The following is a 20940-nucleotide window of genomic DNA, read 5'->3' as shown; positions in this document are numbered from 1 at the left end:
CAAAAGAAACAACCATCAAAATAGAAAGGCAACCCACTGTGTGGGAGAACATCATTGCCAATGATACATCAGATAAGGGGTTAATATATACAGTACTCATACAACTCAACAAAAGGAAGACAAAAAAAAACAATTAAAAAATGGGCAGAAGAGCTGAATAGACACCTCTCCAAACAGGACATACAAATGGCCAAGAGACATATGAAGAAATGCTCAACATCACTAATCATCAGAGAGATGCAAATTAAAACAACAATGAGGTATCACCTCACACCTATCAGAATGGCTGCCATCAACAAATCATCAAACAAGTGTTGGCAAGGGTATGGAGAACAGGGGACTCTAGTGCACTGCTGGTGAGAATGCAGACTGGTGCAGCCACTATGGAAAACAATATGGTGTTACCTCAAAAAACTAAAAATTGAACTTCCATTTGACCCAGTGATTCCGCTTCTAGGAATATACCCTAAGAAGCCTGAAACACCAATCAGAAAGAATATATGTACCCCCATGTTTATAGCAGCACTATTTACAATAGCTAAGATCTGGAAACAGCCCAAGTGTCCATCAGTAGACAAATGGATAAAAAAGCGGTAGTACATATACACAATGGAGTACTATGCAGCTGTAAGAAAGAAAGATCTCTTATCCTTTGAGACAACATGGAGGGACCTGCAAAGTATTATCCTAAGTGAAACAAGCCAAGCAGAAAAAGACATATACCACATGATCTCACTTATATATGGAATATAATGAATATAACAGTCTGAGGAATAGGGTAGACCCAGAAACACGGAAGTAGGGTACAGACTGACAACCCTCAGAAGAGGGAGTGGTGGGGGGTGGGAAGAGATAAACGACAGAACTTATATGCATGTATGCATAACCAATAGACATGGACAACAAATCCTATAGTAGACGGGGTAGGGGGGATGGGGAGGAAGGTGTCAATGGGGTAAAAAAGGAGAAACATCTGTAACAAAAATAAAAAGAAATAAATAAAAAGAAAAAATTAAAAAAAAGAAAAAATGTTTTTAAGGAAAAAAAGTATTAGAAAAGTTACATTTATTCTAAAAAATTACCATATTCCTCCATTTGCACAGATAGTAAACATTAGAGGATAGTTACTATTCTATTTGCTGGATAAATAAAGGCAGCATTCTCTAAGGAAGTCTGAAGTAGAAACAGCAATAAGAATCTTTGTAGAATGCATACATCTAGGATCACAATTATGAAACTAACACCATACCCTTTAGAGTCTGTGAAATTCTTTCTCATTCATATCTCCTCACCTGAGGAGCCTGCCCTGTCCTATGATGATTTAAATGAGGATATGTCAAATTTGAAGATGGCAGAAATTTAATACCATGGGTGACCAAATGGAGATTGAAAACATATTAGGCTTTATTAGAATACAGGGAAAGTCTTATTCTAGCAGTTTCAGTGAAGAGAACCAGGAACAAATGATGGATGTTTCAAACAAAAAAAAAATTAAGCTTAATTTAAGGAGTCTTTAAGGGCAATTAGTAATATTCAATAATAAAAGGGATACGACCTAGGAAAATCCATAATGTTATGGACACATCCTATAGTAGAAATACATAGGTCGACGCTCAAGGCAAAGAGACACAAGTTCTTCCAGTCCCCAATTTAGGTGACAATAAAGGACATTACAACCTTACCTGAACTTCAATTTCCTTGTCTGTAAAATGAGAAGAGTGAACCTGGTCAGGAATAAGGTCCCTTCCAGCTCTAAATTGCTGGGATTTGAAAAGATAAACGGTTATCCAAGTTCCAAGGGCTAATCTGCATTCCCTCCCCAACTTGCCACTCTGCACCTCAGATTACTTCTCCAATTTTTCTACCTTCAATAGGCAGCTTTCCAGGTGCTTCCTAAAGTCCCTTAGGCTGGGGAATGGGGGACTGGCGCCGAGAAACGACTGGCGATGCCCCGCGGGGTAGGGGACTCCAGTTTCCTCAAACTGCAATCCTCCGAGGAAATCCTCTCGGGCGTTGGTGGTTAACTATCCTGAACCATTCTTCCCGCAGACGGAAAGGTGTTGCAGAGACGCCGGGGACTGGGCACTGCACCAAGGCGGGAGTGTTTGTTTGGCCCACCCCAAACCATCTCACCTTGGGCGTCCTGCCTCTGGTTGGCTCCACAGGGGACACAGGAGAGAGCGGAGATATCGAAATACTGGTTGTGGCCGCAGGTCTCGGGCTTCCGGAAAGGGAAGGAGAAGGTCTGGGCCTGTGAGACGCGAGGGAGGACCAACTGGAGAAACACAGTCACAGCCGTGATCTTTGAGGTGGACCAAACCGCCATTGCTACCCTAGCCCCACAGCCCTCCATTACCATGGTGCAGACGCCAGCGCCCGCGCATCTCCAGCGCCCCGTCAGCCTTTGCGGCGACTCTGCTGAGCTGATTGGATAACTTCCGCTGGAGGTTCCGGAAATGTCTACAATTGCAGCTTTGTTGCTAGGTTACCAAAGTCGCAGGAAGCTGGCTGGTCAGAACTACGGAGCTTGGCACTGCGCGACCTTTAAAACGTTTGTTTCAAATTCTGGGACGCGACCCATATTCCGGGCGTGAAATCAATTTGGAAGTCCGGAAAGGAAATATCAAGATTGCATCAGTGGTTGAGCGTTGACCCATGCGCCAAGAGGTCCCCAGTTGGATTTTCCGTCTGGACACATGCCCAGGTTGTGGGCCAAATCCCCAGTGCAGGGCATGCAGGAGGCAGTCAATTAATGTTCTCTCTCACTGATGTTTCCATCTCCCTCTCCCTCTCCCTTCCTCTCTCTCTAAAATCAATAAAGAATAAATTTTTTAAAGTATTGTTTTATTAAACTTTTAAATGATACTTATTGTCAGGTCCTGGCCGGTTTGGCTCTGTGATTAGAGCGCAGGCTTTCAGACCTGTTTGGGAGACAACCAGAAAGAGACACATGGATGTTTCTCTCCCTCTCTCTATATATCTCCCTTCACCCATTCTATCTTAAATCCTCCGGTGAGGATTTAAGAAAAAAAAACATTTGTCAGAAAAGTCGGCAAAATACTGATATGTGATGCTGGAACACTGGCTCAAGAACCAAAGAAAGATATTTCCTGCCAGAACTTTCTTTCCTTTTATGCTTTCCTTGTTTTGAGCATGGGAGATCGTGCCTATAAAATGCGATCATATTTACCCCACTTGTGAATAAAGAACCTAGTATTTTTAAATTAAATTTACACATATATGAATGGTGTCTGGCACCCTTGGAGGCTGTTACCCCAAAACATTTCAGAATTACCTTCAAAACCAGTTTGTAGGTCATAAAAGAAAATTTTTATTTTGTAATATTTAAGTCTCACTTCTGTTACTGTATTTTTTTATTGTTGTATTTTTGCCCCACCCCCAAATCGCCTGACATATTTTTAAACCACCTTATTCATCATCAGCAGCATAAAACAACTTTTGGTTTTCTCAAACAACAGCAACAACTCATTTTGTAATAAAAACTATGATTTGTCACTTTTCAAAAAAAATTTTTTTTTCATTTATTGATTTTTCAGAGAGAGAGGAGGAAGGGAGAGGAGGAGAGAGACAGAAACATGATGAGAGAGAACATTTACCGGCCACCTCCTGCATGCCCCCCACTGGGGATCTAGCCCACAACCTGGGCATGTGCCCCAACCAGGAATCGAACTGCTGACCTCAGGGTGCATGGGTTGACGCTCAACCACTGAGCTTCGCCGGCCGGGCTGATTTATCACTCTTAAGCAAAATAACACATAATATTTTCAATGCATGTAGAAAATGCATCTAAGGATGTTAGATAACTTTAACCGTTGGCACCATTAGGCCTAGTATTTCTCACGGGATTGTCTCTAAAAGATCAGCAATCACTAAGTCATTAATATTTATGGCACCGGAGGTGTATGTTCTGAAAACCCTTTCTTAAAGAGGAATTCTAAAAAATGTTTGAATAATTACTGTGTAGTTGAAGTGTCTAATTTGAAGTGGAAATCACTTGCACAATACAATTTTTTAAAAAAACATGTGACTATAAATGTTAATGGGGACTCAGAAAAGGAATGGTGAGAATAGTTGAGATTAATATGCAGAAGCTTCCTATGGGTAAATAACTCTAGTTTACCTTAATGAAATGCATACTATTGTTATATGCTCTATGGAAAAGATTAGGAAAATAATATTTACTCATTACCTACTATATAATTAAAGCAATGAAAGAGCTCCCATTCATAATGGTCTTCTTTGTGTCCCACACTGTGCACTGTGCTAGGCACTTGAAAGCATTAACTTTAACTCTTCATAATAAGTCTTTGAGGGAATACTATTTCTTTTGAATTCTTTTACAAAAAAAAAAAAGGAAACTGAGGATCAAAAAAGTTACATTATTTAGGAAGTGATGAAACTAAAATTTACTTTCGTTTTTTATCTCTGAAACTTGTTATCAATCTATTAGCATTTTTTGTGGGATAGATGAGAAATATTTTGACATATTCTACAATAGGACAAACCTATTAAAATTTTTTTTTCTTTTTCTTTATTGATTTCAGAGAGAGAGGAAGAAAGATAGAGACATTGATTGGCTGCTTCCTGCATGCCCCCCACTGGGGATCTAGCCTACAACCTGGGCATGTGCCCTGACAGGGAATTGCTGCTCAATCACTGAGCCGGGCCAAACGTATTGTTTTTACTTAATAAGATGATACTGCTATTATACACCACAGACAATGGAACTATGATTGTGTAAGACCTTTGGGCACTGCACCAAACAAAACTGCTCCCAAATAGCTAAATAAAGAGCTTATTTGTAGCAGGATTCAAAATAGTCACAGTTAAATTTAAGGTAATTGTGGATACTGTGGGTTCATTGTATGAACTGCCTACAAGCATAGCAAAAAAAAAAAAAAAATGTTAGCTAAAACTGTTAAGCATAACTTGGGACCATATTATCAGGAATATTTTTTGCTGTAGGTAATAGAAGATCAGATAGTTTCAGCCAGTTCACAGTGGCTTAAACCAAAACAGACACAAGAAGCCTGGAGGTAGGTAGCTCTTGGAGTTTATTCAATGATGTCAGATAGTGATATCTGCCGTTATTTTGCCTTTTCCCTCTTAGTTGCAATGTGATTACCTTATACCAGATACTAACAATCAGATTTAAGATGGCATGAAGGAAAGGAGCTGAACCAGAGATGTTTCCTCTGTCTCTAATCAGGAAAGCAAATGCTCTCTCCTTGCCATGTATTTTGCTCAATTTCTTACATACATCATTTCAATCTTTGTAACAACGCTATGAATAGGTAATACAATCATCCCAGTTATCAGGATTAAAGACATGCCCAGTATCAACTAGTTAAAATATGAAAGAGTTGCCTTGCTGGTGTAGCTTAGTGGTTGAGCATTGACCCATGCACCAAGAGGTCGCTGGTTTGATTCCCAGTCAGGGCACATGCCCAGGTTGTGGACCAAATCCCCAGTGGGGGGCATGCAGCAGGTGGCCAATTGATGTTCTCTCTCATTTATGTTTCTGTCTCTCTCCCTCTCCCTTTCTCTCTCTCTCAAATCAATAAAGAAAAAAAAAATTAATAAAATAAAATATAAAAGAGTTATACATAGAGGTGGATGGGACTAGGAGAACATGATTAAATGTCAGCTTAGGAAGAAGTGTACCAAAAAAGTGAGAGAATTGTTTCAAAGAAGGTAGCAAATGTTTGTTGACACCTAGAATGGGAGATAGGTACTGCACAATGTCTTACAGTAGCTAAATTAATCCACTCAAAAACCTTATGAAACTTGTACTATTATTATCACCTCCTTTTTATAGATGGTTAAATGTAGGCACAAAGAGTTTATTTATTTATTTTTTGGTATGTGCCCCTAGCAGGAACTGAACCCGGGACTCTCTGGTCCACAGGCCAATGCTCCATTGCTGAGCCAAACCGGCCAGGCTAAAGAGATTTTTAAAACTTACCTAAATACACAGCTTGTAATTTACAGAAACAAACTTTTAATTATGACAGTTTAACTCTTGGGGCTGCTTAACCACAATGCTATTCTCCCTAGCACTGTAAGTTCTTCAGAAAGGTCAAGGAGGCTGAGGATGGAGAAAAATTCTCTGGATTTGGCCATTAGGCTGTCATTTGTTACCTTTTAGAGTTGTTTCATTTCAGTCAGGTAGAAGCAAGCCACAGAGCAGTAGTGAGAAAGAGCTAGCACCAGAATATAGACTATTTTGAGGAACTTGGCATTGAAAGAAAAGCAAAAGAAGGGACTGAGCTAAAAGAATTTTAATTTTTTTAGGATAAGGAGAATATGTCTATAAGTGGAGAAGAAAGGAGCAATAGAGGAGAGATTTGCAATAAAGGGAGAAATAATTGACTTTTCTCTTGAGCTTCAAGGAAGAAGTCAAGGATTTGGATGTAAGAGTAGGAGTGCCCGGCCAGTGTTGTGCAGGGGTTGAGCATTGACCCATGCGCCAAGGAGTCACCGGTTAGATTCCCAGTCAGAGCACATGCCCAGGTTATGGACCTGATCCCCAGTGGGGGGCATGCAGGAAATGGCCAATTGATGTTCTCTCTCATCAATGTTTCTATCTCTCTCTCCCTCTCTCTAATATCAATAAAGAAAAGAAAATAATTTTTTTAAAAAGAGTAAGAGGATCATCTTCTCAGGGGAAGAGAATCATTCTCAGATTGGAAGAAAAAAGGAAGATGAATAAAAACATAAAGAAATCTTGGGCTTGGGAGCAGAGAAATTGAGCAAAGTCAGTTTCCTGAGTAAAGAACATAAGTAAAAGTAGGAAATATATTTTTTTAAATTATATACTAATTAAGTTTTTTTATTTTTATTTTGTTATTAATTTTTGTTACAGATGTTTCTCCTTTTCCCCCCCACTGATTCCCCCCTCCCCCTCCCTCCCTGCCCTTTCCCCAGATTGTTGTCCATGTCCACTGTTCATGCATACATGCATATAAGTTCTGACAATCCTCTTTAGGGGATTGTCAGTCTGTACCCCGCTTCCCGTCTCTGGGACTACCCCATTCCTCAGACTGTTACATTCATTATATTCCACAAATAAGTGAGATCATATGAAACTTGTCTTTCTCTGTTTGGCTTGTTTCACTTAGGATGATACTTTCAAGGTCCCTCCATGTAGTCTCAAAGGATAAAAGATCTTTCTTTCTTACCGCTGCGTAGTACTCCATTGTGTATATGTACCACAGCTTTTTGATCCATTCGTCTACTGATGGACACTTGGGCTATTTCCAGATTTAGCGATTGTATATAGTGCTGCTACAAACATGGGGGTACATATATTCTTTCTGATTGGTGTTTTATGCTTCTTAGGGTATATTCCTAGAAGTGGGATCACTGGGTCAAATGGAAGATCAATTTTTAATTTTTTGAGGTAACACCATATTGTTTTCCATAGTGGCTGCACCAGTCTGCATTCCCACCAGCAGTGCACTAGAGTCCCCTTTTCTCCACACCCTCGCTAACACTTGTTGTTTGATGATTTGTTGATGGTGGTCATTCTGACAGGTGTGAGGTGATACCTCATTGTTGTTTTAATTTGCATCTCTCTGATGATTAGTGATGATGAGCATTTCTTCATATGTTTCTTAGCCATTTGTATGTCCTGTTTGGAGAGGTATCTATTTAGTTCCTCTGCCCATTTTTTAATTGGATTCTTTGTCTTCCTTTTGTGGAGTTGTATGAGCACACTATATGTATTGGAAATTAACCCCTTATCTGATATATCATTGGCAATGATGTTCTCCCATACAGTGGGTTGCCTTTCCATTTTGATGATTGTTTCTTTTGCTGTGCAGAAGCTTTTTAGTTTGATGTAGTCCCATGTGTTCATTTTTTCCTTTGTTTCTGTTGCCTTAGGTGATGTATCAGTGAAAATTCTGCTGCGTATGATGTCTGAAATTTTGTTGCCTACATTTCCTTCTAGAATTTTTATGGACTCACGGGTCACATTTAAGTCTTTTATCCATTTTGAGTTTATTTTTGTGTATGGTGTAAGTTGATGGTCTAGTTTCATTTTTTTGCATGTAGCTGTCCAATTTTCCCAACACCATTTATTAAAGAGGCTGTCTTTACTCCACTGTATGCTCTTGCCACCTTTGTCAAATATTAATTGAGCGTATTGCTTTGGGTCCATTTCTGGGTTTTCAGTTCTGTTCCACTGGTCTATATGCCAGTTCTTGTGCCTGTACCAGGCTGTGTTGGTTACAGTCACTTTGTAGTATAACCTGATATCTGATATTGTGATCCCACCTACTTTGTTCTTCTTTTTCAAGATTGCTGTGGCTATTCGGGTCTTTTTTGTTTCCATATGAAATTTTGAAGTATTTGTTCTAGTTCTATGAAATATGTTGTTGGTATTTTGATGGGGATTGCATTGAATCTATAGATTGCTTTGGGTAGTATGGACATTTTAATGATGTTAATTCTTCCAATCCATGAACAGGATATGTGCTTCCACTTTTTTATATCTTCCTCTATTTCTTTTTTCAATGACCTGTAGTTTTCTGCAAATAGGTCCTTTACTTCTTTGGTTAAGTTTATTCCTAGGTATCTTAATTTTAGGAAATATTTTTAAAAGGTAGAGTGGATAATTGTAAGGGAAATAATTTAAATACGAAAATTGGCATCATTTTCATGATCCTGCCTGCAAGGCTAGATCATGTCAGAGTGCGAACAGATATTGCCTAGGAAAGTCTTAGGGTTGAGGTAAACAGTTTGTGAGGATTACTGTAGTATGATTATGTTGAACATGAGTTGCCTACTCAGGTAGGAAGATATAGAAGAAATAAATGTGGAGTTCTAGTGCTTGATGAAGAGGTCATAACCTGAAATGGGAATCATGTTAGGTGTTCCAAGAACTATTGTGATTTAAAATCCCAACCTGAAGTTTTGAGCACTTGTATGAGTAGATACTTCTTAGGGAAAAGAGCTTCTATGGTGCTTTACCTCAGAGGCCTCATAATTGGGTAGAGAAACAGACATAGAAGCAAATAATTAAAATATGTTGAGATAATTTCTTTAATTGAGACTCTGAAACTAGAAAATGGCATTAACTCTACCTTGGGGATGGGCAGGAAGATCAGCAAAGAAGTCACAGAGAAGGAGATCTTGTAGGTCAGGACAGGCGGAGGAATGAGCAGGAGCAGACCCAGAGGCTTGAGTGAGCAGGCACACTGGGGAATGATATGTCTCTGAGTATCCCTGAGATGTAGGGCATGTATGGTCTGTGGCAGGAGATGAGGTTGGCAAGGTAGAAAAGAATAGAAATGAAGGCTTTTGTATGCCTATATTTGTTTCCCAAGGTTTCAGCTTGTTAAGACTTTAAGCTAGGGAATAACATGATCAGATTTGCATTTTTGAAATATCCTACAAAAGAGACATATGGAAACCTCTAGAGGTAAAGATCAATTTGGAAGTTAAATCAGAAATCTAGGGTCTAAATTAGAATAATGGAAGAAGGAAGAGCAGCAGAAGAGGATGAATAAAACAGCTATTTAGCAGGAAGAATAATAAGAATGTTGTGATTTGGACAGAGGAAGAAAAGAAACAAAAACAAGGATGGCTTCCAGTTTCTGTTTTGTGTGGCTGGGTGGACTGTGACATTAAAGGAATATAGAAAGACCTGTGGCAGATAAAAGCTTCATATTAATATAGAAAAATAGTATAGGTAGAAATTAAAGTTATAGAAATTATCTAATATGTTTGTGGGATTTAGGATCATGGATAATTATTGAAGTAATTTCAGATGAGGAGAAAGAAGTGGAAGTAGAACAAGAATCTGAGGAGTCTGATGATGACATGGGCTTTGGGCTTTTTGACTAAACCTCTTTTGTAACATATTTAATAAAAAGCTGAATTCTGGCCCTGGCCAGTGTTGCTCAGTAGTTAGAGGGTCAGCCCAGGCATCGAAGGGTCTTGGGTTTAATTCCCAATCAAGGGCATGTACCTGGGTTGCAGGTTCGATCCTTGGCCCCGGTTTGGGTGTGTGTGGGAGACAACCAACTGATGTGTCTCTCTCACATCAATGTTTCTATCTCTCTCTTTCTCTCTCTCTCTCAATCTCTCTCTCTCTCTCTCCCTCCCTCCCCCCTTACCTTCCACTCTCTCTAAAAATCAATGGGAAAAAATATCCTCTGTGAGCCCAGCCGGTGTGGCTCAGTGGATTGAGTGTCAGCCTATGGACTGAGAGGCCCCAGTTCAATTACCAGTTAGGGCGCAACCCTGGGTTTCAGGCTCAATCCCCAGTAGGGGGTGTGCAGGAGTCAGTGGATCCATGTTTCTCTCTCACATCAATGTTATTATCTCTCTCTCCCTTCCTCTCTCTCTAAAAAAAAAAAATCAATAAAAACATGTTTAAAACAATATATCCTCGGGTGAGGATTAACAAAAAGAAAAAAGCTGAATTCTGCAAGAGATAGAGAGAGAAATAATGCACATTAATTGCTGGCTTTTCCTGTGTCAGACATTAAAATATCTTATTTGATGAAACTGGGAACATTACCATTACCCTTACTTTACAGATGAGAAAACCAAACTTAGAAAGCATATATGACCTCTTAGGGGCACACTCAGGTTATGATTCTAACCCTGACAATGTGATACCAGAACGGAAACTCTTTACCCTGATTCTTTATGGCTATTCTTGAATCCCTGAATATGTTTTCCCAGGCATTAATTTTAAAAAACAAAAGCTAGTGAGACAATTAGGGGATTAATGAATTAAAATATTACATTACAAAGAACGTGAAAAACAAATTCAAAGTGGGGAAGTGGAGGTTGTGATCAGAAAGGGGAACTAGTGAAGTCAAGATCTTACAGTTGGGGATACTTTGTGTGGTGAGTCCTACACTCTTTCCCAATATGCGGACTTTTACTGCTAAAGCCTACTAGATATAAACACCTTTCGTATCATATTCAATATGTTCCAAACTGAACTTGGCTTCCATGATGGAACATTTTCCTGGCTTTTTGTCAGGTTATTCCTAGATTAACTTCTGGTTATTCCTGATCTCTGCCCTGCCCTTTGTAAGCTCAGTCTCCTTTACGTGGCTATTAAATGTGGACTCCCTGAGGGCTCATTCCCAGAATTTTTATTCTCTTCTCTTCTTTGGTTTCTCTCCTAGGTGATGTCAACCATGTTCATGACTTTAGTGATCACTTTTTAGCTGTTCCTTCGCCAGCTTAGGGAAGTTTTCTGTCATTATTTCTTCAAACAGGTTCTCTAACTCTTGCTGACTTTCTTCTCCTTTTGGTATCCCTACGATGCAAATGTTGTTCCATTTCATATTGTCCCGAAGGTTTCTTAAATTGTCCTCATGTTCTTTAAGTATTTTTTCCTTTTGTTGCTCTGATTGAATGATTTTTTCTACCTTGCCTTCTAATTCACTTATTTGATCCTCTGCTTCATCAAGCCTGCTTTTAATTCCTTCCAGTGTATGCCCAGCTAGTGTGGTTCAGTGGTTGAGCATTGACCCATGCACCAAGAGGTCACAGGTTCAATTCTCAGTCAGGGCACATGCCCAGGTTATGGGCCTGATCCCCAGTGGGGGGCATGCAGGAGGCAGCCCAGTCAATATTCTCTCTCATCAATATTTCTGTCTCTCTCTCCCTCTCCCATCCTCTCTAAAACCAATATAGAAAAATAAAATAATTCCTTCAGTGTATTCTTTTTTAAAACATCTTCATCCGAGGATATTTTTCCATTTATCCTCAGACAGAATGGTAGGGAGGGAGAGAGAGAAAGAGAGAGAAACATTGATGTGAGAGAGACACATTGACTGGTTGCATCCCACACAATCCCGACCAAGGCTGGGGACCAAACTGCAACCAAGGTACATGCCCTTGACCAGAATTGAACCTGGACTCATTGGTCTGAGGGCCGATGCTCTAACCACTGAGCCAAACCAGCCAGGGCACTTTTTGAGCGTCTTTATTTAATGTGTGTGTGTGTGTGTATTTTTTTTAAATATACATATACATATATATATGTGTGTGTGTGTGTGTGTATATATATATATATATATATATATATATATATATATATATCTCCTTACCCATGGACATTTTTGTATTTATCTTCAGATAGAACAGGAGGGAGAGAGGGACGAAGAGAGAGAGAGAAACATCGATGTGAGAGAGACACATCGAGTGGCTGCACCCACACAACCCCAAATGGGGCCCAGGACAAACCGCAACCGGGGTCTCCAGTCCACAGGCTTACGCTCTAACCGCTGAGCCAAACCAGCCAGGGCTTGAGCATCTTTATAACCATTAACTCTGAACTCTATTTCTGATAACTTGCTTACCTCTATCTCATTTAGGTCTTTTTTTGGTGACTCCTCCTTTTCTTTAATTTGGGTTTCTTTTCCTTTGTCTTCCCATTTTAGTTTTCTCTTTGTTATTGTATCTACATATTAGATATACTTGCTATGACTCCCAGTCTTTGTGGGGTGTGCTTTTGTAGTAAATGCCCTGTGGGAAGCAGTGGAGCAGTTTTCTTGTACTACTGAGTTATATGCTCTAGGAGTGACACTTTTGTGAGTTATTTGGGCTCTCCTGTTGTAACTGGGCCTTGACTGTTGTTGTTCCACCCATGGATGGGCTCTCCTCTCAGGCTGGCTAACTATAAGGCTCAACCCCAACCATGTCATGTGAGCTGGTGTACAATGGCTGACAGGGCAAAACAAAATAAAACCAAGCAAACAGAAATATACAAATTATCCCACCTACAACAGTGAAAACAACCACAAATGAAAAGAGATTTAAGAAAAAGAAAAAATCAACATGAATTATAAACAAAAAGAGATAAAAAGGCAATATTGTTAATAGTAAAATTAAAAATAAAGAAGATAGCTCTGCCCGATTTTGTTCAGTGGTTAGAGCGTCGGCCTATGGATCAATGAGTCTTGGGTTTGGTTCCGGCCAAGGGCACGTAACTCGGTTGTAGTTCATCCCTGGCTCTGCTTGGGATCGTGCAAGAGGCAACCAGTCAATGTGTCCCTCTCACATCGATATTTGTCTTTCCATCTTTCTCCCGCTCTCCTCCTTCCTTCCACTCTATCTGAAGATAAATAGAAAAATATCCTCAGGTGAGGATTCAAAACAATAATAATAAAAAAAAATAAAGAGGATACTGGAAGAGAAAGGGGGCAGAAAAAATATTCTGAAAGAAAAAAAGGAGAGCAAAAAATGAGAAAGTAGGAAAAGGAAAATGGTAAAAAAAAAAAAAAAAAGACAGAAAGATAGATACATAAAGGTAAACAGACGAGAAAGGTAAAGCAAAAGAAAGGATGGAAAAGAAAGAGGGCAGGGGGAAGACAGAGTAAGAAAAGGAAAGAGGCCGATAAGAGATATGAATAAAACAAGGGAGAAAAGAGCAAAAATATTAACAGTAATAATAATATCAAATCAATGAAACAGAAAATTATAGACAATATTGAAAAAAGAAAAAAAAAGAAACCCAACCAAACAAATAAAAAATAAAAAAAAATTTTTAAGCCAGCCAATGAAGTTCGTCTGGGCAGCTTCTGTTGTCTGAGGCTCGCTGCTTTGTATGATCATTTCAGGCCTCCCAGGAGAAACTTCTGTGCCAGCCAATATTAGGAGCTGTCTAAATTTGGCTCTTATTCTGCTGTTTTAGCTGTGGTTGGTCCGAGGTTCTCTGAGGACCACCTCCACCTGTCAGCTACACCACCTCCCCTCTGAGGTTGCCTGGTCTTACATCAGTGTCTTCTGAAGAGAGTCTTTAGGGTGGAGCCAGGCTAGTGTAGCGAGGGCTAGTGGGCCACCTACTTAGAGATTTCACTGCCAAGCACTCAATGATAGGAAATTAATCTGTTTCAAAGCCAAATGCCTCAGTGTCTACCATATCCTCCAACTCCAGTTCCCCCTAAGGTGGCCTGGTGCAGGTGCAGGTTGGGTACATACAGTCTGCTGCCTTTTTCTGCAGTAAAGAACTTTCAGCTGGCCTGATCTCAGTGGGATTGATCAAAATAGTCTCCAGTGAGCATGTTGCCTGCCCAGGCCACGGGGCAGGGTCTAAGCATTTAGTCCTACTCCCAGAAAATAGCCTCTGTGGGGGTCTTACCCTTGGAATGTCCTCCTCTGAGATGTTCTCCCTACCTCCACAGAACTGCACCAGAGGTTGTATCTGGGGCTTCAGGGAGCTGATCCACACCCTTTCCTGTTGGGGGTGGTGTTCCCAGCCTGCAGAAGGGGTAGAGGTGCTCAACACCCCCTTCCCACACTGAACTGACAAGTTGCTGGCATCAGCCTCCCCACAATGTAATCACAAAGCCCAGCTCTGTCTCCCCAACATCAGCCTTCCTCGGGGATGCCCTGTGATGCTGTCCAAAGATAAAAACAAACAAGAAAAACTCTGCTTTGCAAGTGCCCGGAGCCCCGGAGCCACAGGTCCAAGCAGAAGGGGTTACCAGGTCAGCCTGTTACCGGACTCTCCTCTCCTCGAAGCTGGTCTTTGTAAAACTGGGCCAAGAGTCCCTGCTCTGCTCTCGCTCTCAGCTGTCCTCAGAGCAGGCCAAAAATCCCCACTCTGCCCTGCCACGGGCACCAGGGGATGGAGCAGCCCGGGCCCTGCACAGGTCGGGGACGGGTCCCAAACCCCTTCTGGAGATGGGAGAGTCAGTCCTCTGCCTCTTCTTGTGCCACATAGACCATTCAATACCTGGTGCTCTGTACAGTGCCTTTCAGGAGAGCAGAGGATCCCTTTAAGTCATTTTTGGGTACAGATCTCAGGCCCCTTTCTGTACTGGGGCCGCACACTGTGGCACAGCCTTTCCAGCAGTCAGATATCGGGGTGAGTCTCTCCAGTGGGGGCTGTTACCATTGGGCACGCTCTTTCACAGAGAAGGTATGGACACAGCCTTCTGAGCAAAATTAGTTCGCCTGGTTCCCTCTGTCCAATGTTGCCTTTTTATTTTGTTCATGGTGTGGATGAAAAGGGCCATGTGCCAAGGTCAGGGAAGGCCTGTGTGGCAGCCTTGCAAACTCAAAGACCTAAAGTAGCCACAAAGGATGGTCTGAAATTTAAACTTTTAAACTAAAAGCTGTTTATGGCAGGTAGTCAAGTCCTTTTCATCCACGACCAACTAGGACCAGGGACAAACTGCAACCGAGGTACGCGCCCTTAGGGGGAACTGAACCAGGGTCTCTGTGGACCGCAGGCCGACGCTCTAACCGCTGAGCCAAACCCGCCAGGGCTTGTCTTCTCTTTTGATTGTAATTATAAATTAAGGTGCAAAACTGCCATTCTCTGGAGCATTATCTTAATCTGTTGAGGTTTTGCTTCCTGGCATTTGTTGACAGTGTGGCTCAAATAAATTCACAAAATTCATTACAGGTTTCTTATTTTTATTTATTTTTATCCTCACCTGAGGACATTTTTTGATATTTTGTTCAGATAGAGTGGGAGGGAGAGAGAGAAACATCGACGCGAAAGGGACACATCGAGTGGCTGCTACCCACACAACCCAACCAGGGCCGGGGACAAACTGCAACTGAGGTACGTGCCCCTAGGGGGAACCGAACCTGGGTCTCTCTGGACCGCAGGCCGACGCTCTAACCGCTGAGCCAAACAGGCTAAGGCTGTTTACAGATTTAAATGTTTTAATGTTGACAATGGTTTCCTTTGCTGTACAGCATTTTAGTTCGATGTAGTACCACTTGATTAATTTTGCTTTTGTTGCCTAGGCATTTATGTTTTTAAACCACTATGTTATGCCATCTCTACAAGAATAGTTGGGGTTTTTTGACTGGGCTACAATGTGTAGGGTGATTTGCCTGGGCTATTTCATAGAGGATTCTCCAAAAGAGTAATTTTTCTTTCTTCTCGCCCCTGTATTGTGCTCATCAAATTCCCCAGAAAGAACCCTCTCCCTGAGGATTTAAGCCTATCAGACGCCAGGTTTAGTGGGTAAAGAGGATGTGAGTTTCATCATTCAGTTTCATCATTCACATAATGTCCTTCTTTTATAAATTGAATCCCTGATCTCATCTGTATCTGTTGAACCCTAGTTATACTTCCTCTGGAAAATAAACTTGCAATTTTCTACCCTAGCTGGTGAGAATAGGTTTTTTGGTTGGAAGAAAAATATCTTAAATGCGTGTCTTTAGTGCTTTATAAATTGATGTTCAATAAACTCTGTTTTCACCTCTTTCCCCAAGAGAAGCTATTGAGGCCTCCTAAGCCTTTAAGGACTTTTTTGGTGCATATCAAGTTGCTTTCTATCTTCCCTGCTGTCAATTTAGGATTCAACCTTTTTGGATTCATGAAAGAAATTACCACCTACACATCTACTTCCTGCTTACAAAGTTTTTGTTGCTGTTGCCGCCCACCTGGTTATCTTCATTCTTATCAGTTTTTGCTTCTTTTGAAAGTTTGTTTTCTGTTATTAGGATTTCTGGAAGGAGTGGACGCAAACATCTGTGTTAAAATTATCCACCTTAAAACCAGAAATGAAAATAACCTGTAAATCTGTCTTCATACTCATATTCTTGCCAACCCGTAATCCATTCTCCATACCTCAGCTGGAGTAATCTTTTGAAATGCAAGTATAATATGTCACATTTCTGCTTAAAATAGTTCACTGGTTTTCCAGTGGGGAGCTCAAAGTCTTTAACATAAACTGTAACCCCCAGTAAGATTTGATTTCCTCTTGCAGCCTCTTATTTTCTGTGTATCCCCCACACTGGTCTTTCAGTTCTCCCCTAAGCCTGTGCATTTCACTGCCTGGACCACCCTTTCTCCCTCCCCTTTCCTAGCAATTTCTGGTTTATTTTGTAAACTTCTCATTTCCTTCCCAGCATCCTCCATCACTTCTTTAGGAAACTCCTCCCACTTTTTGAGACCCTCCTGTGAAATACTCTCACAGCCACATGTACTTCCCTTTCATAGCTCTTATCCCTGTTATAAATTTACATTTAGTTTAATAATTATTTCATTAGTTTTAGTCTCCTCTCCTGGACTGCAAACTTCATGAGAGTAAGCATCATACCATTTTTGTTCATCATTGTCTAGAGTTGTGTATAATACATTGTAAGCATTTAATACACATGTCTTGCAATGGAAAATAAGAAATCAAAATTGAAAGAGTTAGTAATGTTTTAAAGGGTAAAGGTAAAAGCTTGCAAAAGGCAGAAACTGTGAAAAATGTGTTGCCTGCATGACCTTTGCTCAGCCTTCTGTTGAGTGAGGATTATCGGGTTATCTGCAAGACACTGAATCACCCAGCAGATGCAGGATGAGATACCAGACCAGTCCAACTGCAAAGTGGACAATGGGTCATGCAGAGTACGTCAGCAAGAACTGTTAGAAGCTAGAAGTAGAATATATAACCTACACCCCAACTTTTATTCTAGGCTGACTCCTTTTTGGGCTCAGCCTGCTTACACCCAGGCTCATGCAATAAAGCTGTTTTGCTCTACAATGACCTTTTGTTGTGGATGTGACCTCCTGCTGGCTCTCAGCTTTTAAAAACTTGCTTCATTTCCTCATTCTCCAGTTTATTGTCATCTTCCAAACTCTGAGGGAGTTCAATGCTGTCTTCCCTCATTTCATACCTGAGAGAGAACGAATATGGGTTAGGCCTGAACCACAAGGCCTCTGGCCATAGTCCTAATGAGCAGAATTTTTTGTGTCTACACAGAATGGTGTCAACCAGAGTACTGTGTACCAGTTATTAATCTCAGGGGAAGACGCCAAACACTTCTGCCCATTGTATTTTCGTATCAGAACTGCTAAAAACAAACAAACAAACAAACAAACAAACAACACATAGTCAAGCACTGGATGGGACAAGCCTTTGCTTACACAGAGAAGAGACAGAGCAAGATGAGTTTCAATAGTGGGTGTTGGTCTCCAATGGCTGGCAGATCTTTCCCGGCTGCTGATACAAGATAATTTACCTAGATACTGGGCCTCATTCATGCTGCAGTGGAAGGAACCTTGCCTCCTCCCCTTGGAAGACAGCTATAACAGTGGGGTTGGCCCGTGCCCTATGATGCACACACTTTAAGCAGAGACAAAAGAGGATTCATTGAGCCTGAAACAAGGACAGTTATTCCTACAAAAGTGATAAGCCTCACACAGTCTGCATGGACTCTTTACCTCTTGGTAAGAAGTGTCCAGACGCAGGGCCCATATGCAGCTGAGGTGCGTGTGCTCCATGAGATTCCCTTTTTCAACACAAAGTCTTCTGGATTCTCTTTCTTTGGTTTTCTCCTTATATTTTCTCTTTGAAATTTCTCTGTAGATTCTTAGGTCTTCCTCCTACTCCTTCTTGTTATTTTGTGTTCCTGGAACTTGATGGAACCCTAAACAGAAGAAAACATCCTGTTTCATGTGTGCTCCTGACTGTTCACTAGAAATGGGTTCTACACTGAGATGATGGGAGCCAAAGCTTTATCTCATCAATAAAGAACAAAGATTTATACAGTACCCTTTCTTCATGCCTCCTTTGTTGGCCTATAGCATCAATAGAATGTTTAAGATCTCAGTCTCTATCTTCCCACTACAGAAAGAAGACTCCCATTTACCTCAGGCAAGAAATTATCCTTTTCATTGGAGGAAGTAGCTGCAGAAGTGGTGGAAATAGGAAGAGAAGAATTAGAAGTGGAGCCTGAAGATGTGACTGAATTGCTGCAATCTCATAATAAAACTTAATGTATAAGGAGTTGCTTCTTACGGATGAGCAAAGAAAGTGGTTTATTGAGATGGGATCTACTCCTGGTGAAGATGGTTGAAGTGACAACAAAGGATTTAGAATATTACATAAACTTATTTCATAAAGCAGCAGCAAGTTTTGAGAGGATTAACTCCAATTTTGAAGGAGGGTGGGTAAAATGTTATAAAACAGCTTCTCAGGCTATAGACAAATCATTCATGAAAGGAAGAGTCAATCTGTGTGGCCAACTTTATTGTTGTTTTATTTTAAGAAATTGTCACAGCCACCCCAGCCTTCAGCAACCACCACCCAGATCCATCAGCTGCTATCAACATTGAGGCAAGACCCTCCACCAGCAAAAAGATTACAACTCTTTGAAGGTTCAGATGATGGTTAGCATTTTTTAGCAATAAAGTATTTTTAATAAAGGTATGTACTGTTTTTTAAACACATTGTTATTACACACATAATAGGTTATAGTATAGTGTAAACTATATATAAATTTTATATGCACTGGGAAACCAAAAAGTTCATGTGACTCACTTTATTGCAGTAGTCTGGAACAGAGCCCAAGGTATGACTGGCGTGTCCTCTGAAAGCAAATCACCAGGGTTCAATTCTGGGCTCGTACTATTTATGTAACCTTGGGCAAGCTATAATAATTTATACCTCAGTTTTCCTTATTTGTAAAATAGGAAAAATAATAGTACCTAACTCCAAAAGAAGTAAGAATGAAGAGAGAGTGGGACATCAGGCTTGTGAGCGAGAACCTCTGTATTTTGTGATGGAAGAACAATTTAAAAAAGGATGATGTTGAGAAGGGCAAGAATTTTGTTTGGAAGTGTGCCCAATGCCATGCTGTGGAAAAGGGAGGCAAGCACAAGACTTTTCCACAGAGTCTTGGTCAATTTGTGTGAAAGACAGGGCAGGTTCCTGGATTTTCTTACACAGATCTCAACAAGAACAAAGGCATCACTTGGGGAGATGATACACTGATGGAGTATTTGGAAAATTCCAAGAAGTGCATCCCTGGAATAAAAATGATCTTTGCTGGCATTAAGAATAGTGCAGAAAGGTTAGACTTGATAGCTTACCTCAAAAAAGCTACTAGTGAGTAACAGTTGGCCACTACCTTATTTATTATAAAACAGAGATGTCTCATGACTTTTTAAAAATGTAAAATCTAAAAACATTTTTATCTTTATTTATTTAACCTTTATTGTTGAAAGTATTACAGATGTTTCTCCCTTTTCCCCCACTGACCCCCTCCTCCCCAATCCCACCCTCCTGACCTGCCTTCCCCACACTATTGTCTGTGTCCATTGGTTAAGCATATATGCATATAAGTTCTTTGGTGTATCTCCTCTGCCGCCCCCCCTTTCCTCCGAGATTTGTCAGTCTGTTCCCTACTTCCATGTTTCTGGATCTTTTTTTTTAAAATTTTTTTCTTTGTTGATTTTTTAGAGAGAGAGGAAAGGAGAGGGAGAGATAGAAACATTGATGAGAGGTAACATCAATTGGCTGCCTCCTGCATGCCCCCCTCTGGGGATTTCGCCCACAACCTGGGCATGTGCTCTGGCCAGGAATTCAACCAGAGGCCTCTTGGTGCATGGGTCGATGCTTAACCACTGAACCACACTGGCTGGGCTCAGATCTGTTTTGATCATCAGCTTATTTTGTTCATTATATTCTATTTTTTTTTTTTTTTATCCTCACCCGAGGATATTTTTCCATTTTTTGTACAGATAGAGTGGGAGGGAGAGAGAGGAAGGGAGAGAGAGAGAGAAACATCGACGTGAAGGGACACATCGAGTGGCTACCACCCGCACGACCAACCAGGGCCGGGGACAAACTGCAACCGAGGTACGTGCCCTTAGCAGGAACCGAACCCGGGTCTCTCCGGACCGCAGGCCGACGCTCTAACCGCTGAGCCAAACCGGCCAGGGCTGTTCATTATATTCTATAAATAAGTGAGATCATGTGGTACTGGTCTTCCTCTGACTGGTTTATTTCACTTAGCATAAGGACCTCTCCAGTTCCCTCAATGTTGTTTTAAGGGTAAGAGATCTTTCTTTCTTACAGCTGCATAGTATTCCAGTGTATAAATGTACCACAACTTTTTTTTATCCACTCTTTTAATGATGGGCAGTTGGGCTGTTTCCAGATCTTAGCTATTCTCATGCCTTTTTCTTATGTTTACTGTATTTAA

The 20940-nt window shown here is 40.8% G+C and overlaps 1 protein-coding gene and 1 pseudogene across 1 annotated transcript in view; one reads left to right on the top strand and one right to left on the bottom strand.

Annotated features, from left to right (window-relative positions):
* TMEM67 (transmembrane protein 67) overlaps window positions 1-2364 on the bottom strand; it is a 59895-nt gene extending 57531 nt beyond the window's left edge. The window contains exon 1 of the mRNA XM_036264211.1: window positions 2134-2364. Coding sequence (XP_036120104.1) covers window positions 2134-2359 — 226 coding nt within the window. The 5' untranslated portion in view covers window positions 2360-2364. The remainder of the gene's footprint in view (window positions 1-2133) is intronic.
* A 12029-nt stretch (window positions 2365-14393) lies between these two features.
* LOC118631438 lies at window positions 14394-19849 on the top strand (annotated as a pseudogene).
* Window positions 19850-20940: the final 1091 nt, after the last annotated feature.

This window comes from Molossus molossus, unplaced genomic scaffold, assembly GCF_014108415.1.
Source record: "Molossus molossus isolate mMolMol1 unplaced genomic scaffold, mMolMol1.p scaffold_m16_p_16, whole genome shotgun sequence".
NCBI lineage: Eukaryota > Metazoa > Chordata > Mammalia > Chiroptera > Molossidae > Molossus > Molossus molossus.
Note: the sequence above shows the minus strand (reverse complement) of the source record. Positions and strands in the feature narration are given on the sequence as shown.